The sequence below is a fragment of the Notolabrus celidotus genome, chromosome 4 (assembly GCF_009762535.1).
Source record: "Notolabrus celidotus isolate fNotCel1 chromosome 4, fNotCel1.pri, whole genome shotgun sequence".
NCBI lineage: Eukaryota > Metazoa > Chordata > Actinopteri > Labriformes > Labridae > Notolabrus > Notolabrus celidotus.
The window spans coordinates 13,919,935-13,944,253 of NC_048275.1; the positions used below are offsets into that span (position 1 = coordinate 13,919,935).

Here is a 24,319-nt window from a genome sequence, read left to right on the forward strand (position 1 = left end):
GTTATGTTTAATGGTTTGAAGACAGCACAATAATTTTTTCTTTATAGAATGCTTCTTAAGTGTCTGCAAGATGGGGTTGGCACAGAATTTGTACCCTCATTAAAAGGGGGTGCCAAGATTGCCACAACTTTAAAGTTCCTCACTAGAGCTTTAAACATAAAAACATGCAATAACTGAAAAGGTGTGTTCAGATTTTACTGTATTTCACAGAAGAAATGGGATAAACACACACCAAGCAAAAGTCCTGCAGCTCAGTCCACAAGCTCATGTGTACAAACACATTTGGAGTTCAGCCAGTGGGAAAACCTGCTGATTTTTAAATGGGCCACTGACTAAAAAGAGACTCAGGGGGGCATCTTTATTTCAGCCAGAGCAATGAACTGTTAAGATCGCAGTAGTAACAACTGCTGGCTGTGCGGCACAAAACACAAGATCCTTTTGTGTTATACTGTTACCTAGCTTATTATAGGAAACCAGTGTCTTATTATTTTACTCTCTCAGTCCACAGCGACCCTGTATCCCATTCATGTAGCGTGTAGCAGCAGGGAGGCAGGAGGAGGAGAACATGCAGAGGAGCTGAAGTCCTTTAATGAGCTGCCTTTGTAAGAAAGGTCTCTTTTCTGCACGGTTTCCTTCTTACTACCTGCTGTTCAGATCAGAACGACCAATTATAGCGTGATGGGACTGTTCTTACATTCCACGACACAGAGGGTCAGGATGGTCAGAATGAAGGTATGCATGTTGGATCTTTGAGGAGAGAGCTGTTGGGTTTATTTTAAAATCATGCTTTATAAAAACTAGAGGAATGATCTATAATTATTTACATCTGTCATAAAGGTCATCATCGAAACTATATGCTTCATTGATCTTTCTTTGGAAGTTGTGTGACTGCTTTTTTTGTTTTGTTCATATTAGATAGCCAAGTAATCAATAAAATCTCCATCAACCCAAAGGCATGATGGGGAGGATTTCTCCAAGGTGCTGAAAAGTGTCCCCTTGCTCATCCGGGGGAGGGTGAAAAGGACCAGGAACACACCCGCCTGAGCCCATTGGTACAACGTCACGCGCAGAAAGTACCCGAGCGAGTAAGGTAAATGAATTAGAGGAGAGGAGGAGGATGAGGAGGAGAGATAGAAAGCTGAGGATGCAGCTTTGGTCCACAACACACATCATCCTCATCACTCGAACCACACAGCAGGAGAGGCTACACCACGGATAAACCGCTACTACTTCCAGTTATCGACGAGGAGATGCTTTGATTCCAACCCTTTCACATCCTCCTCTTCTTCCTCCCTCCTCCGCCTCCTCCTCCTCCTATCTCTACCGAGGAGCATCCCGCTCACAGATTCCACTCCGACGGGTAGGCAGGCAGAGAGGCAGAGAGGCAGAGAGGCGGGTTGAAACAAGCCAGGCACGATGCGTGGATCTCCCCGACATGGGACAGCCGTGGGATTATTGGTGCTGCTGAACTCGCTGCTGCTGCTCGCGACGCAGGCTGCAGAAGGAGTCTTAACGGACCATGTTCTGGTTCAGCTGCACGAGGACGCACAGGATGAGGCGCACCAACTTGCAACACAACATGGGTTCCAGAGCGCCCGAAAGGTAGGGATGCTCGGGTGAAATGATCGCGTGGTGCACAGAATATCAGCGTGATGTTTTTTGCATTAATGCTGTGAATTTCAAACTTTAAAAAATTACGATTAATCATTTAAAATAAATATATTTATGTTAGCAAAAAATATGAACAAATGTGGCAACCTTTCTTTCCTCTCTCGCTATCAGAAATAATCTGACATGATTGGAAACACATGAAGTCTGGTTAGAAAAATAAGCAATTTTAATTCCAGTGTTTTCATTTAGTTTGACTTCATTACTCTTTGGCTTAATTTGATGACGTCATCCTACTCAAATGTAGGCCCTGGTTAGTAGGTTGCCCTGACAGGACCATGGCCTCTGTGGATTCAAAGCTGTCCAAGGATTAATGAAATCAACTTGTACCTCCAATTTCAGTTCCAACAGAGCCCCCCCAAAAAATGTTGGAGCTTCTATTTTAGGTGAAATCAACCTTTTTTTTAAAAGGCAAACCTGTTTCTTCAGCAGGGGTTTCTCTCATAACATGAAGTCCTTGGCTTCCATCTCTGCACTTTTGATCACTAAATTCCATTAAATGATAAGAATTCTGTTATTTTTTTGGTTAAATCAGACTATTTGAAGTAGGAGAAGGTTTGTCAAAAGGAATAACTCATTTTTAATAACAGTTTTCAAACTCATCTTCCTCTATATCCCACAGAAAGGTTATAATAAATGCAATATGTTGACATACATGGCCTTTCCCTTAAGGCATGGCATTTGACTCACCAAAGACAATATGCTTTAGCTTGAAGAATGCAGCACACATCATAACATGTGAAGAAAAATACAATTAATTTGTGTCTGACTGATAGAAATAATTCCCTGATAGTGTGTGCTGTCACATGTCAAAATAAATGTGCGTGAGAAATTGGCCGGAGCGCTACCTAGTGAGGCGAAGCAGTGACGGAGAGGTGTCTGCTGCTCTGAATGAGGATTTGGCTCCACAACAACAACAACAATAACAACAGCATCCATATAATCCTGGTTCAATCTGTAACTCATCATAATATGATGTCTGTCTGATACCCAGCTCTGAGACTGCAAGACCGCCAGGAACTAGCCCCCCTCTCTCCACCCCAACATCTTCTACCTCCCTGCCTCCTAGGTTATGTAATCGGCAGCTATATTTGTCTTAATGGGATATGCACCATTAAACAATGCCTGTGTCGGCTGAATTATCTTCTATTGTTGCTTAATTAACAAGACCGGGACACAGAATCGGGGACCCACATGCAAATGAGAGCGCACAGAGGGATACAAGAGAGAGACAGAGATCTGTGATCCACAAACACTCGAGTAAACATTATTTAATAAAGGAGCATTCAATGGAGGTGCAGTATTTGTGTTTGCTTTTTTACTTGCATCACATACATGAGCTATTATTCTGGAATCAAGGCTAAAGAGCAGTGAAAGATAAGAATAATCCTCGTGCCTCCATAATTTTGTTTTCTCACTGGATGTGACAGGCGCAGCAGAAAGCCTTTATTCTGAGGATTGACCTGTCCCCTTGCTGTTACTAAAGCACAAGGGGGGCTTTAATCTGAGCGCAGTGCCAGAGGGAAAGCTCTCGATGATGCATCTCATTTCCCTGCCCCGCTGATTTATTACGGTTGAACCCAGCACTGTTCTCCTGAGCCTTAAAATAGAGCCTCATTCAAAGCCATTGAATCAGTCCCCTTGTTCCCCACCTGGAGAATGACCACTCTTCCTCCTCCATTTATGATCTATTGTATTTTTTTGTATTTGCCAATCTCACACTTTCTGATTGCTGCCACTCAGTTTGTTCTAATCTCAGCTTCTGTCCTGGATTCATCTATCCTCCTCTCTTTTTTGTGCACAGCTTCCCTTTGGAGAGGGGCTCTTTCACTTCTACCCTCAGGACACTTCAAAGAGACGGAGCAAACGCAGCGCCCGCAGCAGACAGCGGCTCCAGAACGACCGCAGGGTAGGCACACACAATAGAGAGGAGCACAGTGAGAAAATAACACCATGTGTCACCTGCATGCATGAACCGAGAGAAGCACGGATTCCCCATCAGTTTGCATGACAGTTCTTATTTTGAGTATTGCAGAACAAATTGCAGAAAAAGGGTTTTAAAACTGCAGGGATAAAGGTAGAACAATTGTTCATGCAAAAAGACTGATCTGTAAAAAAACAACAAAAGTGCATACTTTAGGTGTTCCAGCTTAATGTGCGTACATTCTGCATACATTAAGCTGGACAAAAGCACACAAACACAACCAAGCAAACACAACATAATGAAATATGACTGAAAAACAATCCAGGTAGGCTAAACCATGTGTTTCATTCACCTGCAGCTACAATAGCAACATAAAAACCCATTGTTTGGTTGCCATTTGCAGTGGGCGGCTTGATTATCTGTGCAGTTCTGTGACTCAGTGTCTATAAGCTCCCAGGACTGGAGGCTAATGTCTGCAAATATATGTACATTAAAGCAGAAATAATTACCATTCATGCTGATGTTGATGCAGATTCATCTCATTCATATAGATTGAACATAGAGTGAGCAATTTCTGTCATTTGAAATGTTACAGTGTAGAAGGTGATGTCAGTAGCAATGGTCCCATGTCAGGGTCTTATGATTTCAGTTTTTTCATTATATCAGCTGTCATTTTGAACAGTGATTGGTATCACAGCAGTCATTTTCAACAGGAAATTATTGGCTCGAAAAGAAAATAAATCTCATTTCGAAAAAGATCCCCAAAGCCTGAAGAATTATGGAGAAATTTTCATTTTGAATACAACAGAATACGATTGTTTGGGTTTATTCCCATTATTGTTGAGAGGGATAAATACATACTTGAAGCATGCAATGATGTGGTATATCTGCCATACACATACTGTAACACTACCTAACGTCACATTAGAGCCCAAGATCCATTGTGTTGCCTGAATTTCTTTATTATTCTCTAGGAAAAATAATGATTGAGTTCAGGGCAACCCCAGACCCTGAGGGCTGCCACCAAATCAATGAGCTCTAAATCAGTTAGCACAACTCTCATTTAAAAGAAAAAAAAAAACAGCTTTGTCTGGAAGTTCTCTTTTTCCTCAAATGTTTTTGTAAATGTGTTTCCATCTTGGTGCTTATTTTACTTTCTGTGTCATGTGTTGAAAAAAATTACATCATAATGAAGTAGGCCTTATTGTTACACTAATGTTACCATGATACATTACATTATTGTAAAGGATGGATTATGGATAATATTAATGTCATAAGTTTTGTTTTAAGTATGCATATATATATATATTTATTACTAATCCGACACACGATAATGTGTATATTTTTATGTCCAATAACTAATTTTTATCCTTCCATCATATTCACAAATTCATTTTTTTGGACTGATTGAGTGATAAGTGGTTAAGTGATTAACTCAATTTCAAAGCACTTTTCACTGTTGCTGGGTTACGAAAATTGTCCCACACCACTTCCCCTACCCTGAACAGTGAATGTCTGTTATAAAATGTTCTGTATGCTGCATTTGCCTTCATTCGATGGCAGTTTACGACACAACCTTAAAACAACTGATATAAATCATGTCAAAGCCTTTCCCTTGAGCTGGAATTGTAACTGGAAAAATGAATTCGGTTAGTTTCTCCCGGTACTGACCTCCGCCATCATTGTTAAGATGTCAGAAGTCCCGCCCCTTCTTGCTTTTGATTAGTCAATGACGGAGCAGTGACTGACAAGCCCAGTGGTGTTCTGAAAGTTAAATTTTTTTATCAGGGAGTGCTGTGAGCTCAGCCAAAACACTACTGCCACTACTACAGTTAGTGAACTTTGCGAAGGTAGAGACCTACGTGCATGAATGATGTCACTCACCTTTGCTTTGATGATGAAGTATTTCTCACCCTTCACCTCTCAAACTTCAGCGTTATTGACGCAGCATCATCGAAAATACATAGAGCTGTCCGTACTTCTGTTGGCTTTCATCCTGGTAGTGGTGTAAAGGAAAGAATTATTGTTAAGATATATGTAAATATCACCAACGTAAAGTTCTGGAGAGGACATAACTGTTTTAAGGGAGACTGACATAGTGTGGTAGACATAGTGGACAGCAGTGTTCAATGGAGGTCGCGTTTTATTACCTCTTTTTTTGCGTCCAGGCTTCCGTACTGGTCGCTTGACTGGAAACTGTGAATACGAACAGCCAGCACAAAACTAACACTAGATACAGGCCCTAATACCATAATAGGCTTATGGTTTGCTATATTTTTTCAATTACTTTGTTAATTATTTTCAATAACTTGTAAAATAATTGCCAAAGAAAACAGTTTAAAAAATGTCCATCACAAATTCTTTGAGCAAATGCTTTTGATATTTGTAAATGTTTTATTGTCAGACCAGCAATACAGTTTTAAAGAATATCTGTAGTGCATCACTTTAAATTTTCACATTTCAGGAGATGAGGAGATGTGGCTTTGTAGTTTTGATAGTTTTCCTATTATTTCAAATTTGAATATCGATCTCATCCACTGCAACAAAGACAAATCAGTCCAGCACTATTCCGAAATATAAAACACAAAGATCTGCTGTCTTCAGGCTCTTATCTAAATAAAAGTGTTGCTGCTCGCTGAGCTCTGTGTGTTCAGCTCTGTCCACTGAAAGCAATGAGTGTAGAGGTCCTGCTGCAGACAATCAGTTAACCTCTCTAATTGTGTTTATGAGAGGTGCTAATGAAAATAAATGCAAGCCACTCCAGTGAGCTAAATGCTGCTGATGGAAGAGAGACAGTGGGGACATGGGCAGGTCTAAATGTTCCAGATTCTGGGTTTTAATCAGATGCTTGACATGCTCATATACAACACTGCAGATATTGATTTCTGTGCATCTCAGGAACAGATGAGGTCAGCCGCTTTGATTTCATGTCGACTGTTGGTCATTCTGAAGTGTTTTCCATCCATGTTTCAAAGAGATAGATAGATAGATAGATAGATAGATAGATAGATAGATAGATAGATAGATAGATAGATAGATAGATAGATAGATAGATAGATAGATAGATAGATAGATAGATAGATAGATAGATAGGATGGGTACGTCTTAAAATATGAAGCCAATGCAGAAGTGTTGTAAACTGCAGTTCATCGAGTGTCCACTTGAGGCAGGCTGCAGAAACACCAGAAACCCCATACACACCCATTAAAAAAAGACAATCTCAACAGCAGAAATAAACGGGGCGTTGGTGGCCTAGCGGTCTAAGCGCCCCACATACAGAGGCCACAGTCCTCATCGTAGGGGTAGCAGCTTCAATTCCCGCCTTGTTGACCATTTCCTGCATGACTTCCCCTGCTCTCTAAACCCCACATTTACTGTCTCTCTTCAGCTGTCCTATCAAATAAAGGTAAAAGGGCCAAAAATATAACTTAAAAAATAAAATAAAAACATGTTTACAGCCTGGTCCAAGGTCTGAATTGCTCATTTCTCAATAGGATCACATTGTACGTGGAATTAAAGTAATTATTTTTTAAGATATTAAACTTACAAGTTTTGCCCAAATAAGGGCATGGCTGGCTTGATTGACAGGCAGGCAACCCTGTAGCTGTTAGCAAAGACACTAAAGGCCGCCTCTTGACTTCACACTAGCTCGACAGGCACTAGTTTGAGTTCAGCATTTCAAATATGGCACCCACTCACTATAGGCTTCAAAACAGAGCTTCAGAAACAGATGGGTGACGTCACGGATACTACGTCCATTTATTGTACAGCCTATGATTGGTACATAATACATACTTAAATGGGTTTACATATGGATAGGAATATATAAAGATGGGTACATAGATTGAAGGGTAAATATCTAGATAATTACCTAAACAGGTACATAAATAGGAACATGAATAAATGGATACATAGACAGATTGGTACGTAGTTGGGTACATAGGTATGCACTGAAGGTTATTAAATATATAGAGGGGTGCATAGATTGAAACATACTTTAGATACAGGTAATATCAGTTCATATATGTATAAACATAGATGATTGATGCTAAGCTGGGAAGTTGTGGTATTACTGCTAAGTAGTCAACAAATTAACATTTAAAATACAGACGCATACAAAAAGAAACATTAGCTGAACAATAGTCATATTATATAAATGATATCATTAACATAATATATATGAACATACTCTGCAGGGAGGTCACAGGAGCCTTTTTCTTTGTTTGACTGTAACAGAGGAGCATGGTGACCCACTTCTGACTCATTCAACCCTCAACCATCTTTTCTACCATGCCTCTATATCTTCCCCTATGTCTACTTATCCTCGTCCTCCTCTCTTGTCATTACACGTCGCATGTCAAACAGTGATTTTAAATGAGACTTCTGTTCATCCGCACATCCAGGCCTTCACCCAATCCACTCATCCATGGTTCCTTCCTTTTATCTGACATGACACAGTACGTTCAGATTCTATTTAAGGCGCTTGAGGAAGAGAATTAAACAAAGGTGGGAAGTGGAATAAATCTTTGTGAATGAGGAGCATCCCTTGACCCTGAAGACACATGCCTGGGAAAGCCAGCAAGGAAACGAGGGCGGGTAAGAAAAGGAGAGACGGAGACAGAAGCATGGCTGTTTGATTTGAAGTGAAGTGAAGCGTTGTGAGCTGTGAGCAGGCAGCGGGCAAAAAAGGCGGAGAGTGATGGTGGTGCATGGGCACTGTTTGATGTTGTGAGTGGGCAGTGTGACATGCTGTCTCAGGGGAAATACCAGCTCTCCTGCCAAGTGATGGAATAAATTGATGATGGATGGAGAAGAGGGGGAAATGCAGGGATAATGTGGAGAGAGTGTTGGTGGTTTCCCTTTTGAACGAGGCCAATTCAGAGAGGAGAAACAGCTGAGATGTATTTTAAAAAGAGGGGAGATAGATATACAAATAAAGGGATTTATTTTTCAGGACTGATTTGCCTTCTCAAAGGACTCCCTGATGTGTTGATTTACAATGTGTGTGCCTTCTGATTGCTTGGAGTGTGCCATAAAAGAAAGATCTGGATGAATAGGCTCTGGCCGTTTTAAAAGGCCATCTTAAGTGCTGCTCTGCCCTCTTATCTGCGGCGGTAAACACACATAGGACAATGCTTGTTTCTCTCATGTCACAGTAAAGTGGGTTTGCTGAGGGCAAGCACAAGAGGAACACTGAGCCAAAGGGACTCATTTTCTAAATGTAGCTTTGATACGGTGAAAACACATTTAGCCTTTATTGATTCAGGTATAAAGATTGAGTCATCTTTCTGAAGTGTTACATGCTTGTTTCTTATGTTGCAGGAGGGTTTTTCTTTCGTAATGATAGTCTCAGTCTTATATGTTTTTATAACCACTGCTCCTTGACCTTAAACGTCTTGGGGTCATGGAAAGATGTGAGAGAGAATTAATTAGGACTCTGAAAGACAGCCATGTTGGCGTAACTACAGTCCACCGAAGACTCACATCAATGAGAGCATCTGTAACCCGGTCCTTTCTTTATGTGTTGTTTTATGCATACATATAAACCCGGTGAAGATGTGACGTTATTACCAAGGGGCTTGCTGTGAATAAAGCTGTACAGCTGCGTGGCTGTAAAGCCGCTCAGGTCCACAGAAAGAGGAAGCTTTTAGTCCCTGGAACAGTTCGCCATCGGATTTAAGAGCAGCTGAAAGTGTTATTATCTTCAATAAAGATGAAGTTGAAAGTTCTGCAGTCTGGCTTTGGATTAGGGATGCTTTATAGACATAATTGATCTTTGTATCTATATATATATGCAGAATCTGTAGGCAAGTGGCGTAACAAGTAAGGTATTAGTTTGTAGCATTGTCCGAGGTCTTTTCTACGGAGCCCCTGAAGTCCCCCTAAAAGATATTTTATATATTGTGCGCACAAGTTATTATATTGTGCCCACGAGATAATTATATTGCTTGAATATTCCTAATCTATTTATGATATTAGGCTTTATGACCCTATCTCTTTATACAGTGAATCTGAAATAAACTAACAGATAGGCCTATAAAACTTGAGAGTAATCCTCTGTGGGATTTATTTTATGACTTTGCTTATATGTTCAGTATTTAGTGTTTAAAACTCACATCAAACAATCTCAGCTCATCACATACCGACTGTTTTGAAACAAGCGGCAACCTCCAGTCTCAAACTATGAAGCCATTGTGGAAGTGTTATAAACTGCAGTTCATTGAGAATCCACTTGAGGCTGGCTGCAGAAACACCAGAAACCACATAGACACCAATTCAAAATAGACGATCTTTGCAGCATTAATTAACATGTTTACAGCCTGGTTCAAAAAACGGTATGGCTCTACGTAGCTAATTTCTCTATCAGCACACACTGTACGGGGGTGAATTTTTTTCTAACACAACGGCTCAGAAGATATTAAGATACAAGTTTTTGCAAAAATAAGGACATGACTGACTTGACACCCGGTCGGGAACACATAGCTGTTGGCTAGGAGGCTCAAACCCCGCCCCTTTACGTCACACTTTGCCTGGTTGAGTTCCGCATTTCCAATATGGCTGCCTCCGTCGATTGGCTTCAAAACAGCGCTCAGGAACAGATAGGTGACGTCACGGATACTACGCCCATATTTTATACAGTCTTTGTTTTGAAACAGACATATTTTTATGATCTTAGGGACTGTTTTAAGATTCGTCTTTTTGCCGTTATTAAACTGTGAATAATAATATGTGAAGTTTCAGAGAAGTCCGAGATGCTAAAGCATCCAATCAGTAAGTGGTGTTCGATAAAGGGGCGTGTCTGTCAGCGAAAAGACTACTGCTGAGCCTGTTGTCTTTCAGTAAGCAAAGCAGATGATTTCTGCTGATAACAGTGCCTTACAAGAGCAGCTAAAATATCTCTGTTGGACATTCAGAGAAAGTAAAACTTGATTAAATTAGTGTCCTCCATTTGGCTTTATGTTGACAGTACATATCTGAACTAGTTGGAGAGGTTATAATTATCTCATATGCACCAGATAATAACTTGTTTCCACAAGATAGAAAATATTTCATTTTGGGACTTCAGGGGCTCTGTGCTTTTCAGGGAGTTTTAATGATGTAAAGGAAAATAGTCTTGCAGGGCAGGCTTTTACTAATCTAGATCAACAGATATATGCATACAAGTGCAGAAACAATCTACTCTTATAAATGCTGTTTGCCAACTCCAATTTCAATTCTCGCTCTTCAAGTTGCTGGTCTGACTGTAAATGTTCAGAACCAAAAGTGTTGGACAGAATCAAGTCAGAGCCACACAGAAGGCACAGGCCATCCTTTAAGATCCTCATCACCCTTAGACTTCCGCCAGCAGGGAGGAGGTTCACTTACGCTGGAAGAGCCAAATCAAATATCTTCCATCATTAGTTTCATCAGCAGCTGAGCTCTTTAACAAGCTGTAGGAAATGTTGCCAGTGCACAAATGCAGGACTGCTAGACTTTAGTGTCTTATCTCACTGCACAGCTATTACGATGACATACTTGTGTTTAGATTATATTTATTTATGTCTGTGTATCCAGTTTGTTGCTTGTGTTATGATATGCTGCTTGTGTGAACCTCTGTTGTAAACCAACACAATACACAAATAGCATTTACTAAAGAATAAAACAGGAAACACCCTATCAAATTAAGAGCTTCAAATGAAACTTGGTTAAAGAATATCCAGACTCTTTGAAGTCTCCTCCATTAACCTCTTTAGTTAGAGAAACTTAAATGTGATTCAAATTAAAACAACTGACTTTATAGGCTTCCATGTTTCTCCAGATGTACAGTACGTGCAGTGTGTTACTTGGAGTGTATTGTTATCTTTGCAGCAGAGATGAAAACACAACACCATTGTCACAAACACAAAGTCATTTCAAGACCATCTTCCCCGCTAATCAAACACCTGAGTTTCCTCTAAGACTGTTACCTCCTTCATTTCCACTCTCTGTTCTGTGTTTTCTTCTGGTGCTTGATAAATGTGATTGTGTTGGCTTTCCGTACGCATTCAAAACACAGTTGTGCATCTGCTTGTTCAGGGTAATACAAAGACTCAGGAGCGTAAATAAGAGCATAATTGCTGGGGGGAAAAAAAACCCTCCATCTCTTGTGTGGCAGGTGAGTTTGCACGCCTGGGCTCCAGCTGCAGCCGCTCTGATTGAGGGGAGAGAAAAGAACAGCCTTTTTGAAATTTACATGATGTTCTGCCTTTATGTTACAGCAGAGCACAGCTGGGCTTGTTGATTTCTTTAATACAAAATAGACATGTCTACATCTCCTAACGTACAGAAAATCCTATTTCTAGTTTGTCTCATGCTCCTTGGTTTTCAATTTTCTCCATGTGTAATCCTTATAGAAAGCCATGAACATGAACAGGTTCTTTCATTTTGCTATTTCTAGGTAAAGAATGTCTTTGAGCAGGAAGGCTTCAGCCGTCAGAAGCGCGGCTACAGAGACCTCAATGATATCGAAGTCAACATGAGCGACCCTCTGTTCACCAAACAGTGGTATCTGGTGAGTAATCCGCCAAGCAGCCGTCTGCATGCCGCCCTGACCTTTAGTACAAACCCACATTTTTCCGCCTTAATTACTCCAAAGCCCAGCATATTCCTCACTACTTTCTAAATCAGCATTGTTATTCATTCTGTAATTAGCCTGACCAGTACCGTCTCATCGCTGCATTTGTACCGCCTGGTTTCCTCCCCTCCTGTTTACCCTAACTGGCGAGCGTGACTTATACGCCGGTCCTAGCTTTGTCGTCATTCTTTTTTTTTCATCTGATGAATGTGCCGCTGACATTTACCTCCCCTTCTTTCCACCTTTACTTCCCCTTCCCACACACACACACACACACACACATATTCTCTGCGTGGACTGTTATCTCTAATCGTGGCTCACCTGGGTGCCATGAGTCACGGATGTTCTCCATATTGTCTGGCTGATTAGATAAACACAGGCCAAGCAGACGGGACCCCGGGGTTGGACCTTAATGTGGCTGAAGCTTGGCAGCTGGGCTTCACAGGAAAAGGAGTTACCATCGCAATCATGGACGATGGTAAGCTTAATGTGTTGTTGTTTTCGTACCCCTGAGTGTCTTCTGAAAGCACTTAATTATACCTGCATTTACTCATCAGACTGACTTCAGTAATTACTTTGTTCACATCTTTTTAATTAACAGTTAAAGGAAAAGTAAGGAATGCTTGCTTTACAGAATATATACCAAGACCAATGTTTGTTTGTATATAATTAGCTACTACACACCATCCTCTTTTTAAAGTGACTCAAGAAGTAAGACAGAAGACCACGCTACATGTCTCTACACAATGCAAACCTTATATCCAGAAAGAAAGCCAAACTCTTTAATTTCTAATATTTTTTCCAGTTTGCAATCTGGAAAATTTCAGGACATCCTAATTCCTAAATTTTCCAAAGTTTCTTCCACACGGACCAGCATGAAGCTTTCTCTTAGGGTCTAGAGAGGGGTTCTCAGGAGGCAGGACATGCCGTTAAAAGCACTCTGGGGTTAATGGATGTATGGCGAAGTTTGCACACCCAAGAGAAAGCCTACACTTTTTACTCTGAAGCACATAAGATATTTTCAAGATTAGATATTTTTTTATGTTTAAAAATTACATCTCAATGGTTGAAAAATGGGAAATTTTGCCTATTACGATAGCAGACCATGCACCACTCTTAATGGAAATAAACTTAAGAAAGGAAAAAGGGGAAACATTGCAGAGACTAAATAATGCCCTGCTTTACGACCAGAGTTTTATGAAAAAATTAGACATAGTATGGAAACTTATCTTGAGATAAACGATAGCGAAGAAGTAACACCCATTATACTTTGGGAAGCTGCGAAAGCAACTTTGAGAGGAGAAATAATAGCATTTTCATACTGGAAAAAAAGGCAAAGAGAAAGTGAAAGATAGCATTGGAAAACAAAATTTAAAGAACTACAAGTAGAACAAGAAAAAGGGATCAACAAGGATGTACAGAAACAATTAAACACAGCTAAAAAGGCGCTAGAAACCATAGAAACACAAGAAGTGGAAAAGGATCTCATGCTCTGCAGGCAAACCTATCATGATAATAGCCCAAAAGTATTAAAAATAAAAGCACTCTGCTTTCATCTGTAATGTTTACAAGGTATCCAAAATAGGTGGCAGAGCAGAGTTCACAAAAAATGTTATCTCAAGACGCTTTACAAACAGAGCAGGTCTAGACTGTACTTTATATTATTAACAAAGACCTAACATCAAGCACAACATCACTAAAGTACTTGTAAAGGGATGTATTCATAGTATCAAGGAATGAGTGGGAGAGAACATACTGGAGAAAGGAGCATGAGGCAGCTTCATTACGTGAATGACATTCGCACACTCGTCACGTGATACAAACGTCCGCTCACTGCAGGGAGTGAATCAGTGAATACTCCTACTAGCTGCTTTCACACATCTGCTCACCCTGACGTCTTGCGGAACAGGAACTAATGAGCTAGCAGGAAAAAATCAGGCCAAAGTTGGGTTGAGGAATTCAAGTGATACAGGTGATACAAGACCTTTTTGCTGTCTTGACTGATGATGTTATATGTACTGTTGATTAAGCTTCTTTGTGTAAGTTATTGGGAAGAAAAATATCCAAGAGGGTCAGACAGTATTACAATATTAAACAAGTAGGGTTCCAGCTTTAATCTAAGCTTTATTGGGCTTTCTAAAAAAAAAAACTTGTGATAGGGTGGAGATAAATAAACACTGGAAAAAGTAAGCAGCACACACACTTGCTCTCTCTCTCTCTCTCTCTCTCTCTCTCTCTCTCTCCTCTCTCTCTCTCTCTCTCTCTCTCTCTCTCTCTCTCTCTCGCTCTCTCTCTCTCTCTCTCTCTCTCTCTCTCTCTCTCTCACAAAGACACAACAACCCACATTTTTATCAGCCTGTTTTTGGCACATGCACCTCAGACACACTTAAAATAGTGGCGTCCATTGTTCTGAAACAACAGTAAAGTGACAGCTAGTATCTCAGCCAATGACTGTTTGTGCCCTTTTCTATAGACACATAAAGCTCAACCAGAGGGGGGGTAATGTTATATACATACTAAAGTCTAGTAGAAAATACAAGCCATCCCCTTACTGTTACAGAGCTCCTGTCCTCCTTATGGGAGCTGAGTTTCCACGTAGCTCAAACTGTGAAAACAAGGTATAGCCTCGCTAATGAGTTCAATTATATAATAGCAAAAATAACAAGCACAAGTTTGTTTTTTAATCAATTTTTCATGCATCTCTTTATTCCTAAGATCTACTGTGGTGGCACCACGCTAAGACCAAGATTGCATACTCACATTACCAGTTTAAATCCTCAAGATATTAATTCAGAGTACAAGCAGAGAAAAGAAAGAATAAAATGCAGATCATTAACTCAAACTTTTCTTGGTAGACTGTTATCTATTAATCAGTTTTTAATTATTTCAGCTCTTTTTCACATCTGCTGTTATATGCAAAGTTTTTAGGGAATTGAATTTGTCATTCTTGTTTGTTTCGCCTCATTGAGCTAATAGAAAAAATGTGAAATTGCGCTTTGATAACAGAGATAGTTGATAGAAACCTGCGTCTCCTGCTTGATAATATCACTGATTAATGTCTATATCCCATTTCAGGAATCGACTATCTTCATCCAGACCTGGCATCAAATTATGTGAGTACCCCTGTGTTAATAATATCACGCTCTCCTTCATTCCATGAATTTCTGTCATTACCTGAAGCAGGGGTTCAGGTGGGAGGCTTCGTGGGCTTTGCAGTGCACCTCCGGCAGTGACAGGTGCAGGTGCTCCCCGAGTTGCCACCATAGCTGCCGGGTCTCCTTGTACTCCTGGAGGACGCAGAGACAGGCAGACGGCAAGCCGAGCTGTTTAATGTTAATGCACCCTGCACTGTGGCAGGCACAATGGCAGGCCGATCTGTCACAAGCAGAGATAATGCCAGGGTAGTTGGCGCTGCATAATGTGATGCTCCATCTCCGGAATACTGATAAAAACTTAAAGGACAAGAGGGAGGGCTAAATGGAACAAGGAGATGTAGAAGGCTTAGCTTGATCTGACTTTTAAATATACAGTTTTCGTGAGTGCAACTGCATTAAGGTGTCGTCTTGAATCCAAGGAAGGACTGATGTGAACCTGCCAGAGAAACTGAGGTGTTGTGTAAGAGTGAGTCATGTTGCTTGGGCTGCACTAGAACACCCCTTTTTGTGTGGATTCTCCACATTTTTAACAAGAATTTCATTTAAAATACAAACAGTTTTTATACTTTTTCTACAAAAAGATACAGAAGTGGGCCCCGTTCTGAACCTATTTCATTCTTATGTCTTCGGTCCTGTTCATATGATCTGATCCCTCTAAATCTTGCTTACGTACAAGTATTTTTTTCATTAGCAGGTGTGAAAACTTACACCACTAAGGTTTCCCGTCCTTTGCATGTTTCTTGCCTGTGAACAGAGACGAGCCTCGGCCCAAAAATAACACGCCGTCTCAGCTGGGGCGGCGCAGGAACACACTCCACTGGATGCATTGATGGATCATGCTGTGCAGAAAGCCCGAAGTGTGTGTTTGTGCGCACGGGAGCGCGTGCTGGAGAGAAAGACACTGATCCTGTTTTGTTACCGTCGTCATGGTGCTTTGCAGGCTGACAAAGACCTCCTACTATCAGCTGAATAATATCAGAAGAAATGGAATAACGTGTCGTTTCATGTTGGAGTCAGACGGATTGTGTGGCTGTGGATCTTTTGTGTACATGTTTGGAGAACATAATGTTAGTGTTTGGGCGCTGGATTGTGCGTGACTCGTTTTTTGAGACTTGCTGTTTGGTGTTATGATCAGACAGCTGATAAGATACACTTTGATAAGGTGAATGAATTTGAATATGTACTGAGTCTAAAGATGAGACATTAAGACCTTGGTGTTTCATCTTAAAGGCACATTTATCTGCAAATACAAAAAGTCGTAGTACTTCTTTGCGTGAAAAATACAGCTTTGGATTCTTCTGGGTAAACAAAACCATCACATATACTGTTTTGTTTATTCCCTAGCCTGACTAAAAATCTCTCCTGGGAATAAAAACAAGGAAATATTGGTTGCATTCCTTTTTTAGAGAGTATTTATGCTGACTTTCACCTCTTTTATGCACTAAAGCTGTGAGTTTGAACTCACTCTTTTAACTTCATGCCTTCCAGCATGATCAATAAGCGTGTTGTGTTTAGTTTCTCCAGGTTCAGAGGCATTAATCAGCAGGTGAGCCTTTTAATTGTGGCTCAGGAAGACTTGTGTAAAACAGCAGGGGGGGTCTTTTGGGGTTTTGTGTCTTTGTTTTGAGTGTGACTCTCCTGCTGTGCACTCTGGGAGGTTACCATGACAACATGTTATGATTTCATATCATGAATTTCGTTTCATATATTGGTTTGTTTGAGTCTCTTTTCAACAAAGAGAGAAGGAAGAAAAGGCGGTAGAGTTTGTGGAGTTACCTTGAAGAACAGATTTATGTTGTTTTCGCTCTGACATTAAAGGCTTGAGATGACAGTTTTTAAAAGATGACACCTTTAGGAAGCCATTATCTGCCTCTTCAAACTTGGCTTGGGCCTTGTTTTATAGTTCTTCTCATCGTACTATAACTTTAAAGGATTGAAAATTACTTAAAAGCAAGGACACTTTATTCAGAATCCCTGCATCAGCTCTACTTAAGATTAAGATCCTACATCAGGGTTATCAGTACTATTGAAATCCGCCATGATGACATGATAAATGGCACTAAGAGGGATACATAAGGATTTGTCGGTGCATAATAGTCCTCTGTATCATCAACATTAAGTAATAAATGAGTAAAAAAAAATTACTAATTTTCACTTTTCATCATGTCAGTCTGGGACACCTATAGAGCAGCTTTGCATGATGTCATTTTATACTGGTATCAGTGAGTACTCTCATTTCAGCCTCAACCTGAAACGCTTCTTATTGGGTGCTTCTTCAGTTGCTTAAAGTTAGACACAGCTCAGGGTGTTACTTTTCACACAGCTGTGTAGTCATTAAACACAACCAGAAAGTTATGCCTCGACAGAAAACGTCTGAGGTTATTAGCCGATAAGCTTCCCATTGTAGCTATTAGCAGTCACATTATCTTGCTGTTGTAACGTTAATCACAACTTGAATTGAAGCCAATGCAGAAGTGTTAAAAACACTTCTCGAGTGTCCACTTGAGGCTGGCTACGGAAGTACTGGAAACCACATACACACCCATTCAAAAAAGCAGATCTTTACAGCAGAAATCAACATGTTTACAGCCTGATACAAAAAACTAATGTAGTCTGGATAGCTCATTTCTCTATCGGCACACACTGTACGGGGGGGGTGAATTTTTTTCATAACGCTGCAATTTCAAAGATTTTGAGATTACAAGTTTTCCAATGAGAGGCACAGCTGACTTGATTGACAGGCGGGAACACTGTAGCTGTTGGCTAGAAGGCTCAAAGCCCGCCTCTTTACCTCACACTAGCTCGAAAGCAGCAATATGGCTGCCGCCACCGATTGGCCTCAAAACAGCGCTTCAGAAACAGGTGGAGGACATCACGGATACTACGTCCATTATTTATACAGTCTATGGTCTTCACAGAACAGCTCCAGGTTTCAGTGACTGCTGAGACAAATCCAGCTCGAACTGGTCTTTGTTAACAAAGGAGTCATCCGAGAAGTGGTTAGCATAAACAGTTACATTGTGGCTGTTGTTGTCCCAGAAACACTTGGAAGTTGGAAGAGCAGGATCTCTGAAAGAAATTTGGTGGTTTAGAAGTAGAATGTGGCAAAAAATTGAACATATATGCATAAAATACAAGAATTCAAAAGTGCAATATATTCTAAAATCAATCTAGTATTTTAACACGTTTTTAATCTGCAGGATATAACTTTCACTCCAGCTCCCAAATAGAGTTAAATAGGAAGATTTTTTTCCACTCTACTGCATCAAAACTGGAAAAGAAACTGCCCATTTCAGTTAAGCACAAAAATCTCAAAATTGTGTCAACAAAAAAATTCTCAGTCTTTCGCAAAAGTGCCATGAACCTTATTTTTAGCTGTGTCTGCACCTGATAAAACAGGGCATGCAGGCTTTCATTATTGGAGCTCTCACTCAGAACCGTAACAGGATGTGGGTTTCCAGGGAAAGGTGAGGTGTCTGAAACAGGGCACGATCCATTACTGTGACCCAGGTTGCTCACAGGACACCAGAGGAAGAGCGGAGTCTGATTGATGGCAGAAGATATGAGTTTGAGAAGCAGAGCGAGTGATTCATGGACATGCTCCTGGTGTCATTTATTACCTGGGGCTCAGCACTTTTCACCTCATTTAATGAAAAAAGAACAGAAAAACACACTCCTGCTCCTGACGGGAGTTAAGAAAAATCATATTCGGGAGTGGCATGTTTGTTCTGCTGTGAATAATGAATACTTACCCCTGTCAGCATCACTGTGGGTGTTTTGCCACCTGTTTAAAATGTTTTCATCCTTTTATTATTTTCTTTGACACCTATCGAAGAAAGAGAGCAAAAGACAAAGAGCAGAGAAAAAATGTTGTAACATAACACAAAAGGAGATGTGGTTTATATGTCATTTAACCTTCTATTTATCATCACAATCTTCTTTAACAATTAACTCCCCACTTCAGCATTCAACCCCAGTCTGCATCAGTATTTCTACTTCCCTCTCCTTACCTGCTCCACAATGTGATAATTACAGTGTTTCTCTATCGGGTCAATATGCTTTGGCTGTTTTGCTTTCCCTTTGTCGCTGCCTGAATCATCTCCTGTAAATGCCATCCAGCAGAGCTGCGAGGCTGGAGCGTGGTGGAAAACAGTCCCACGATTGATATGATGTGTTTGATTATACAGCTGATGTACTCTGCTGTGACTTCTCTATACTAATGACCAACACAAAGCACCTGTTACTGAGTACACAGAGCTAAACAGCACTCAGAGCATCATGAGTGACAGGTAAGGAAAGGAGAGATCTCAGCTGGTGGCGAGAGCCTGAATGCACCTTTCGAAGTTTGCTATAGAAAAAGCAATACAAGCATGTCTGATAAACCTTACTGTGCGTGAAGAGACTTGTGTGGTCGTAGGTAAAAATTTACTTTGTTGGGGGTCAGTTTGCAAAAACTATTGGTCTCTCACCAAGTCTTGTAGTAGGAAGAATGATGTCAGTATAGAAGAGCAAATAAACTGCAGTACCATGAGTGTCCACTTGAGGTAGACTGCAAAAGCCAAGGAATCCCCTTTGGGTCTTATGTTAAAACACCAACTTTTACAGCAATTTTTTTCATGATACAGCTGTGAAAACAATAGAATGGGTAAGGGTTATGCATGTATTTGCATAATTAGGGGCATGGCTGAGTTGACGGACAGGTGGGTGCGTTGTAGCTGTTTGCCAAGAGGCTTAAGGCCCACTTCTCCTCCATCTCTTGGCCTGTGTCGAGGTTGATCCAAGGTTAGGTTGAGTCAGCATTTCTAATATGGAGCTTTCTATTTCTGGGTTCCAAAACATATCTACAGAAACCAATGGGGGATGTCACAGAAACTACATCCATGTTGTATACAGTCTATGGTCTAAACACATCTTTCGAATGTGACATTAAATGTCACTTAGAGGAAAAAATGCTTCTATACTTTTCTCTTGGAATAAAAAGAAGGAAGTTACGCTTCTTGTTGTTTGACTGCCTAACTACTATACAGCTTTACATCCATGTTTCTCTGCTGTGTTATTTTTTCTTCCTTTTCTGCTGCTGATGCTTCTGATCTGATTAAATTCAGACGTGTGGAATTGAATGCTGGTGGTGGCTGGGCCATTTTCTCAGCCTGAAATCCCCACTGTGACCACATATTATTAGAATACATCCGCAGAGTGCAGATGTTTAATCATATTTGGGCTTAGTTTGTCACTGTCTTCTTGTCTCAACCAGAATTATGCAACCTCAATTTAATAAATGTCTGTTTAAAGAAAAGGTTTTACATGGGGGGGAATTTTCACTTCAAAGTTTGACATTTTTGGGGGGTACAAATCACATGTCTTGACAGTATTACCAAAGGGGTTCTCAAAGTGTGGGTCGGAACCCCCTGGGGGGTCGGAAGATGTCTTCCAGAATGTTTTTTTTCTTTCTTCTAAGTAATCATCAATGGCATATTTTACCCATAATTGTAAAAACATCTGCAAAATAGTAGTTAAATTTGAAACAAAACCTTTCTTTGTTGCCAGATAATTCAGTAGCAGCAGGTTAATTGATAACAATACAGGAAACAGCCACATGTGTATGCATGTTGGCTAATTTCTTGCAGACCAGCTAAATGAAGAATGAATCAACATTTAATCACTGAGTGAGTCTTTGGCACCTATATTATGCCTAGAGACTGGGAACATCCAGCTTAGTTGCAAACTTGCATCTGTGACACTCGCTTACAGCCATGCTGCTTCTTCCCGCCAAAACCCTTTAGCTAAGCTAAGCTTAAGACTGCTAGCTATAGTTTCTAACAAAACAGAAATAACCATTATGAAGGAAAAGAAATCCCATCTGTACCAGACTAGTTTTATCCGGGTGTTTGTCTGTGTTTCACACTCCCTCATGTTTTGGAAAAACTAAAAATTGTTGCACTCCGAGGCAGTCATGATAAGGTCAGCACTTCACCATGAATTGCCCCTCTCTGCCGTCTCTCCTTTTGTTTTTCTGTCTCCCTATGGTTGTTTTTTGTAAATGCATCTATTTCGTCCTTTCAGAATGCCGACGCCAGCTACGACTTCAGCAGCAATGACCCGTTCCCGTTTCCCCGCTACACAGACGACTGGTTCAACAGGTAAAGCTCACTCAGCCGACCCTGTTTATATATACACATAGTCAGTGTGTTTTTATGTGTACACATGTGTGTGCTCTCCCTGGAGTCTGGAAGCTCTCCTCTATTGATTTTCTCTCCGCATACTTCCATTAAGACATAATGGTGCAGTATAAACAGAGCTGTTGTCCGACACTGAACAATAGAAAAACAGGGCCTATTTTTACCCACTCACTTGGAAGAGATAAGGTGGATAAAGGAGGACTAGCACAAGTCTAGTCTCTGCTCAGGGCTGCAGTGTTCACAATGTCGACCTTCTGTCTGATAACCCCTTATCTGCCTCACATCTCCCAATCACACTGGGTGATCCACTGCCACAGCAACACATGTCGAGGAGAGGAACAAAGAGAAACACCGCCTCTCCTCCTCCACTGTGCCTCCATCTGCTTAGATGTATCATTGTGTGTGTATGTTTGTTTGCGTCTGTGTGTGGGAGTGGAAAAAAAGGGGGTATTTGGGTTTGCCAGTGTAGCAGTTGCTGACTGTCGGGCACAACTCTCTGGCTAATCAGCTGGTTGTTATAAATAGCTGCCTGTCTGTAGCAATGCATGCTGGGAGTGAAGGTTGACTCTCTGCAGTGTCCCTGTGGGGATCGCAGGGATAGAGAGATAGACACACATCACATGGTGCACACAGATCACTGATATAGCATGTGCAAACATATTCAGGCAGACTCAGATGAATGATGGATGAATGGAGGTATCATTTTTATACGCTCTCAGGTTAAAAATAACAGTGTCTATGCTAATTTGGATTGATTTATGGGAGACTGAAAATGCTAATCCTATTTTATTAACAATCCCCTCATTCTAGTGTGACACAAAGTTAACAATAAAGGTGTTGCATCTAATCTTGCAAATCTTATCTCAACCTTAACCCAAAATATAATTTGTAAATTCATGTTAATGAATGCAAATCCTCTAAAATATATTCTGTATTTTTTTTCTTTTGCTGCCACAGTCATGGCACACGGTGTGCTGGAGAGGTTTCTGCAGCAGCCAACAACAACATCTGTGGTGTGGGAGTCGCCTACAACTCCAAGGTGGCAGGTGTGTGTCATATTAAAGCTGCAGTTAGGTGGTGGGGGGAATAACAATGAGCTGACAGCAATGTAAGCAAATAAGAGCTCTGATAATGTGATGATGAGAGGATCACGAGAGGTAAGTCACTTGGAGGGAAATACTAGGTGCAGCGTGTATAAAATGTTGTGGAAGAGCGGTCTTGTTGTTTACGGAAGCATGTTTAAATGGTTTACCACAAACCGTAGAATTATGGGAAATTACTGCAGAGGTCAGTGAGAACCCACGTAGCAACTAGACGACTCCATGCTACCATCTTATATAGATTTTGTTAGAATTAGCTCTGGGAGTAACATGGAAGAAGAAGAAAATGAGTATTGACTACCTGATTTGTGTGCAACATAAAGCTAACATTACTGCCCTGCCTAAATGGGCTGCATTGTACTGCCCTGACTAGCTTAATGCTGCTATTACTGTTGCAAACCAACAACACACAGCTTGATATGAAGATGTTCCTCTTCCAGGTATCAGGATGTTGGACCAGCCCTTCATGACCGACATCATTGAAGCATCATCCATCAGCCACATGCCTCAGGTTATTGACATCTACAGTGCCAGCTGGGGGCCGACTGATGACGGCAAAACGGTCGACGGGCCACGAGAGCTCACGCTGCAGGCTATGGCTGATGGAGTCAACAAAGTAAGGCAACATCACACCGTCTGTGCTGAAGGTTTCATTATAAAGTAATAGTGTAGGTTTAAACCATCTTTGGCAAGTTTAAGCCAGTAACTGCTTTCAACCTGCAATATTTGTGGTGGTCAGAAGGAAGAGACTTCACTGGTAGCAAAAAGAAGTAAGAAGCTGATTGTAAGATTGTATCATCACAAATAGTATACTGACTCTATTTCTCTCTTGATACCTTACTTCAGTAATCATTCTCAAAGTAAGTCTGGGAGCTCAATGCTCAGTTTTGGGCCTCCATCAATACATCATGATGTCTATTTTGTAATCAATGATCCCATTTTGAGCAAAAATACAGATAAAGCAGGGTGAGCTCTACGTACAGCCACCCACATTTTAAAAGTTGATACAACAGTTGGCTTACAGAAACTTAACCATGCTTATTCTCATTCTGTTGTACAAATCTTTTCAATTTTGGCTCTAAAACAGCCAAAATACATGACTCAGATCACTGAAATATGAGTTTTAATTTTGGGACGCTTACAGTTCCAATTTTTTTATTTTTCGCTTTTACAGATTCATAGCTACATAAGAGTCACTTGTAATAGGCCCTTGACAATTCCTCTGGCACCACCAGTAGCTCAAAGTTTTCTCTCATTACATAAAACATCTGAATTCATGGCACCCAGAGGATAGATCTTATTTACAACAGTAACAAAGCAGTTTTCTACATTAGATCATGCCAAGAACATGATAACACTCTACCAGGTTAGCATCAGCATGATGACACTATTTGCTTTTTGTCACAATGTTAGCATGCTAAAGATACAGTAGCTTTCAGCTGGAGGCCCCTACTGGGCCTAAGCTTAGCCTCAGTAAGCCACTAGCATGGTCAATTAAACCCCCTTTCCACCAAGCGGTTCAGTTTGGTTCGTCTCGGTACAGCGCGCATTTTGTGGCGTTTCCATTGACTAAAACCGGGACAGGTCCCCAAAGTCCTGAGCCATACCGTCCCACTTTTTGGTACCCTTATGTTGGGGTGCCAGACATACCGATCCAACCCCAGAAGGTGGAGAGAGAAACACTGCAGTCTGTTGATTTG

General features: G+C 40.8%; 1 protein-coding gene across 1 annotated transcript in view; it reads left to right on the forward strand.

Annotated features, from left to right (window-relative positions):
• The first annotated feature begins 886 nt into the window (after positions 1–886).
• The window catches only part of pcsk2 (proprotein convertase subtilisin/kexin type 2), a 38,692-nt gene continuing 15,259 nt past the window's right edge, over positions 887–24,319 (forward strand). The window contains exons 1-8 of the mRNA XM_034681169.1: positions 887–1,602; positions 3,473–3,577; positions 12,009–12,122; positions 12,555–12,663; positions 15,261–15,298; positions 21,404–21,480; positions 22,477–22,565; positions 23,060–23,235. Of these exons, the coding sequence (XP_034537060.1) occupies positions 1,417–1,602; positions 3,473–3,577; positions 12,009–12,122; positions 12,555–12,663; positions 15,261–15,298; positions 21,404–21,480; positions 22,477–22,565; positions 23,060–23,235 (894 nt within the window). The 5' untranslated portion in view covers positions 887–1,416. The remainder of the gene's footprint in view (positions 1,603–3,472; positions 3,578–12,008; positions 12,123–12,554; positions 12,664–15,260; positions 15,299–21,403; positions 21,481–22,476; positions 22,566–23,059; positions 23,236–24,319) is intronic.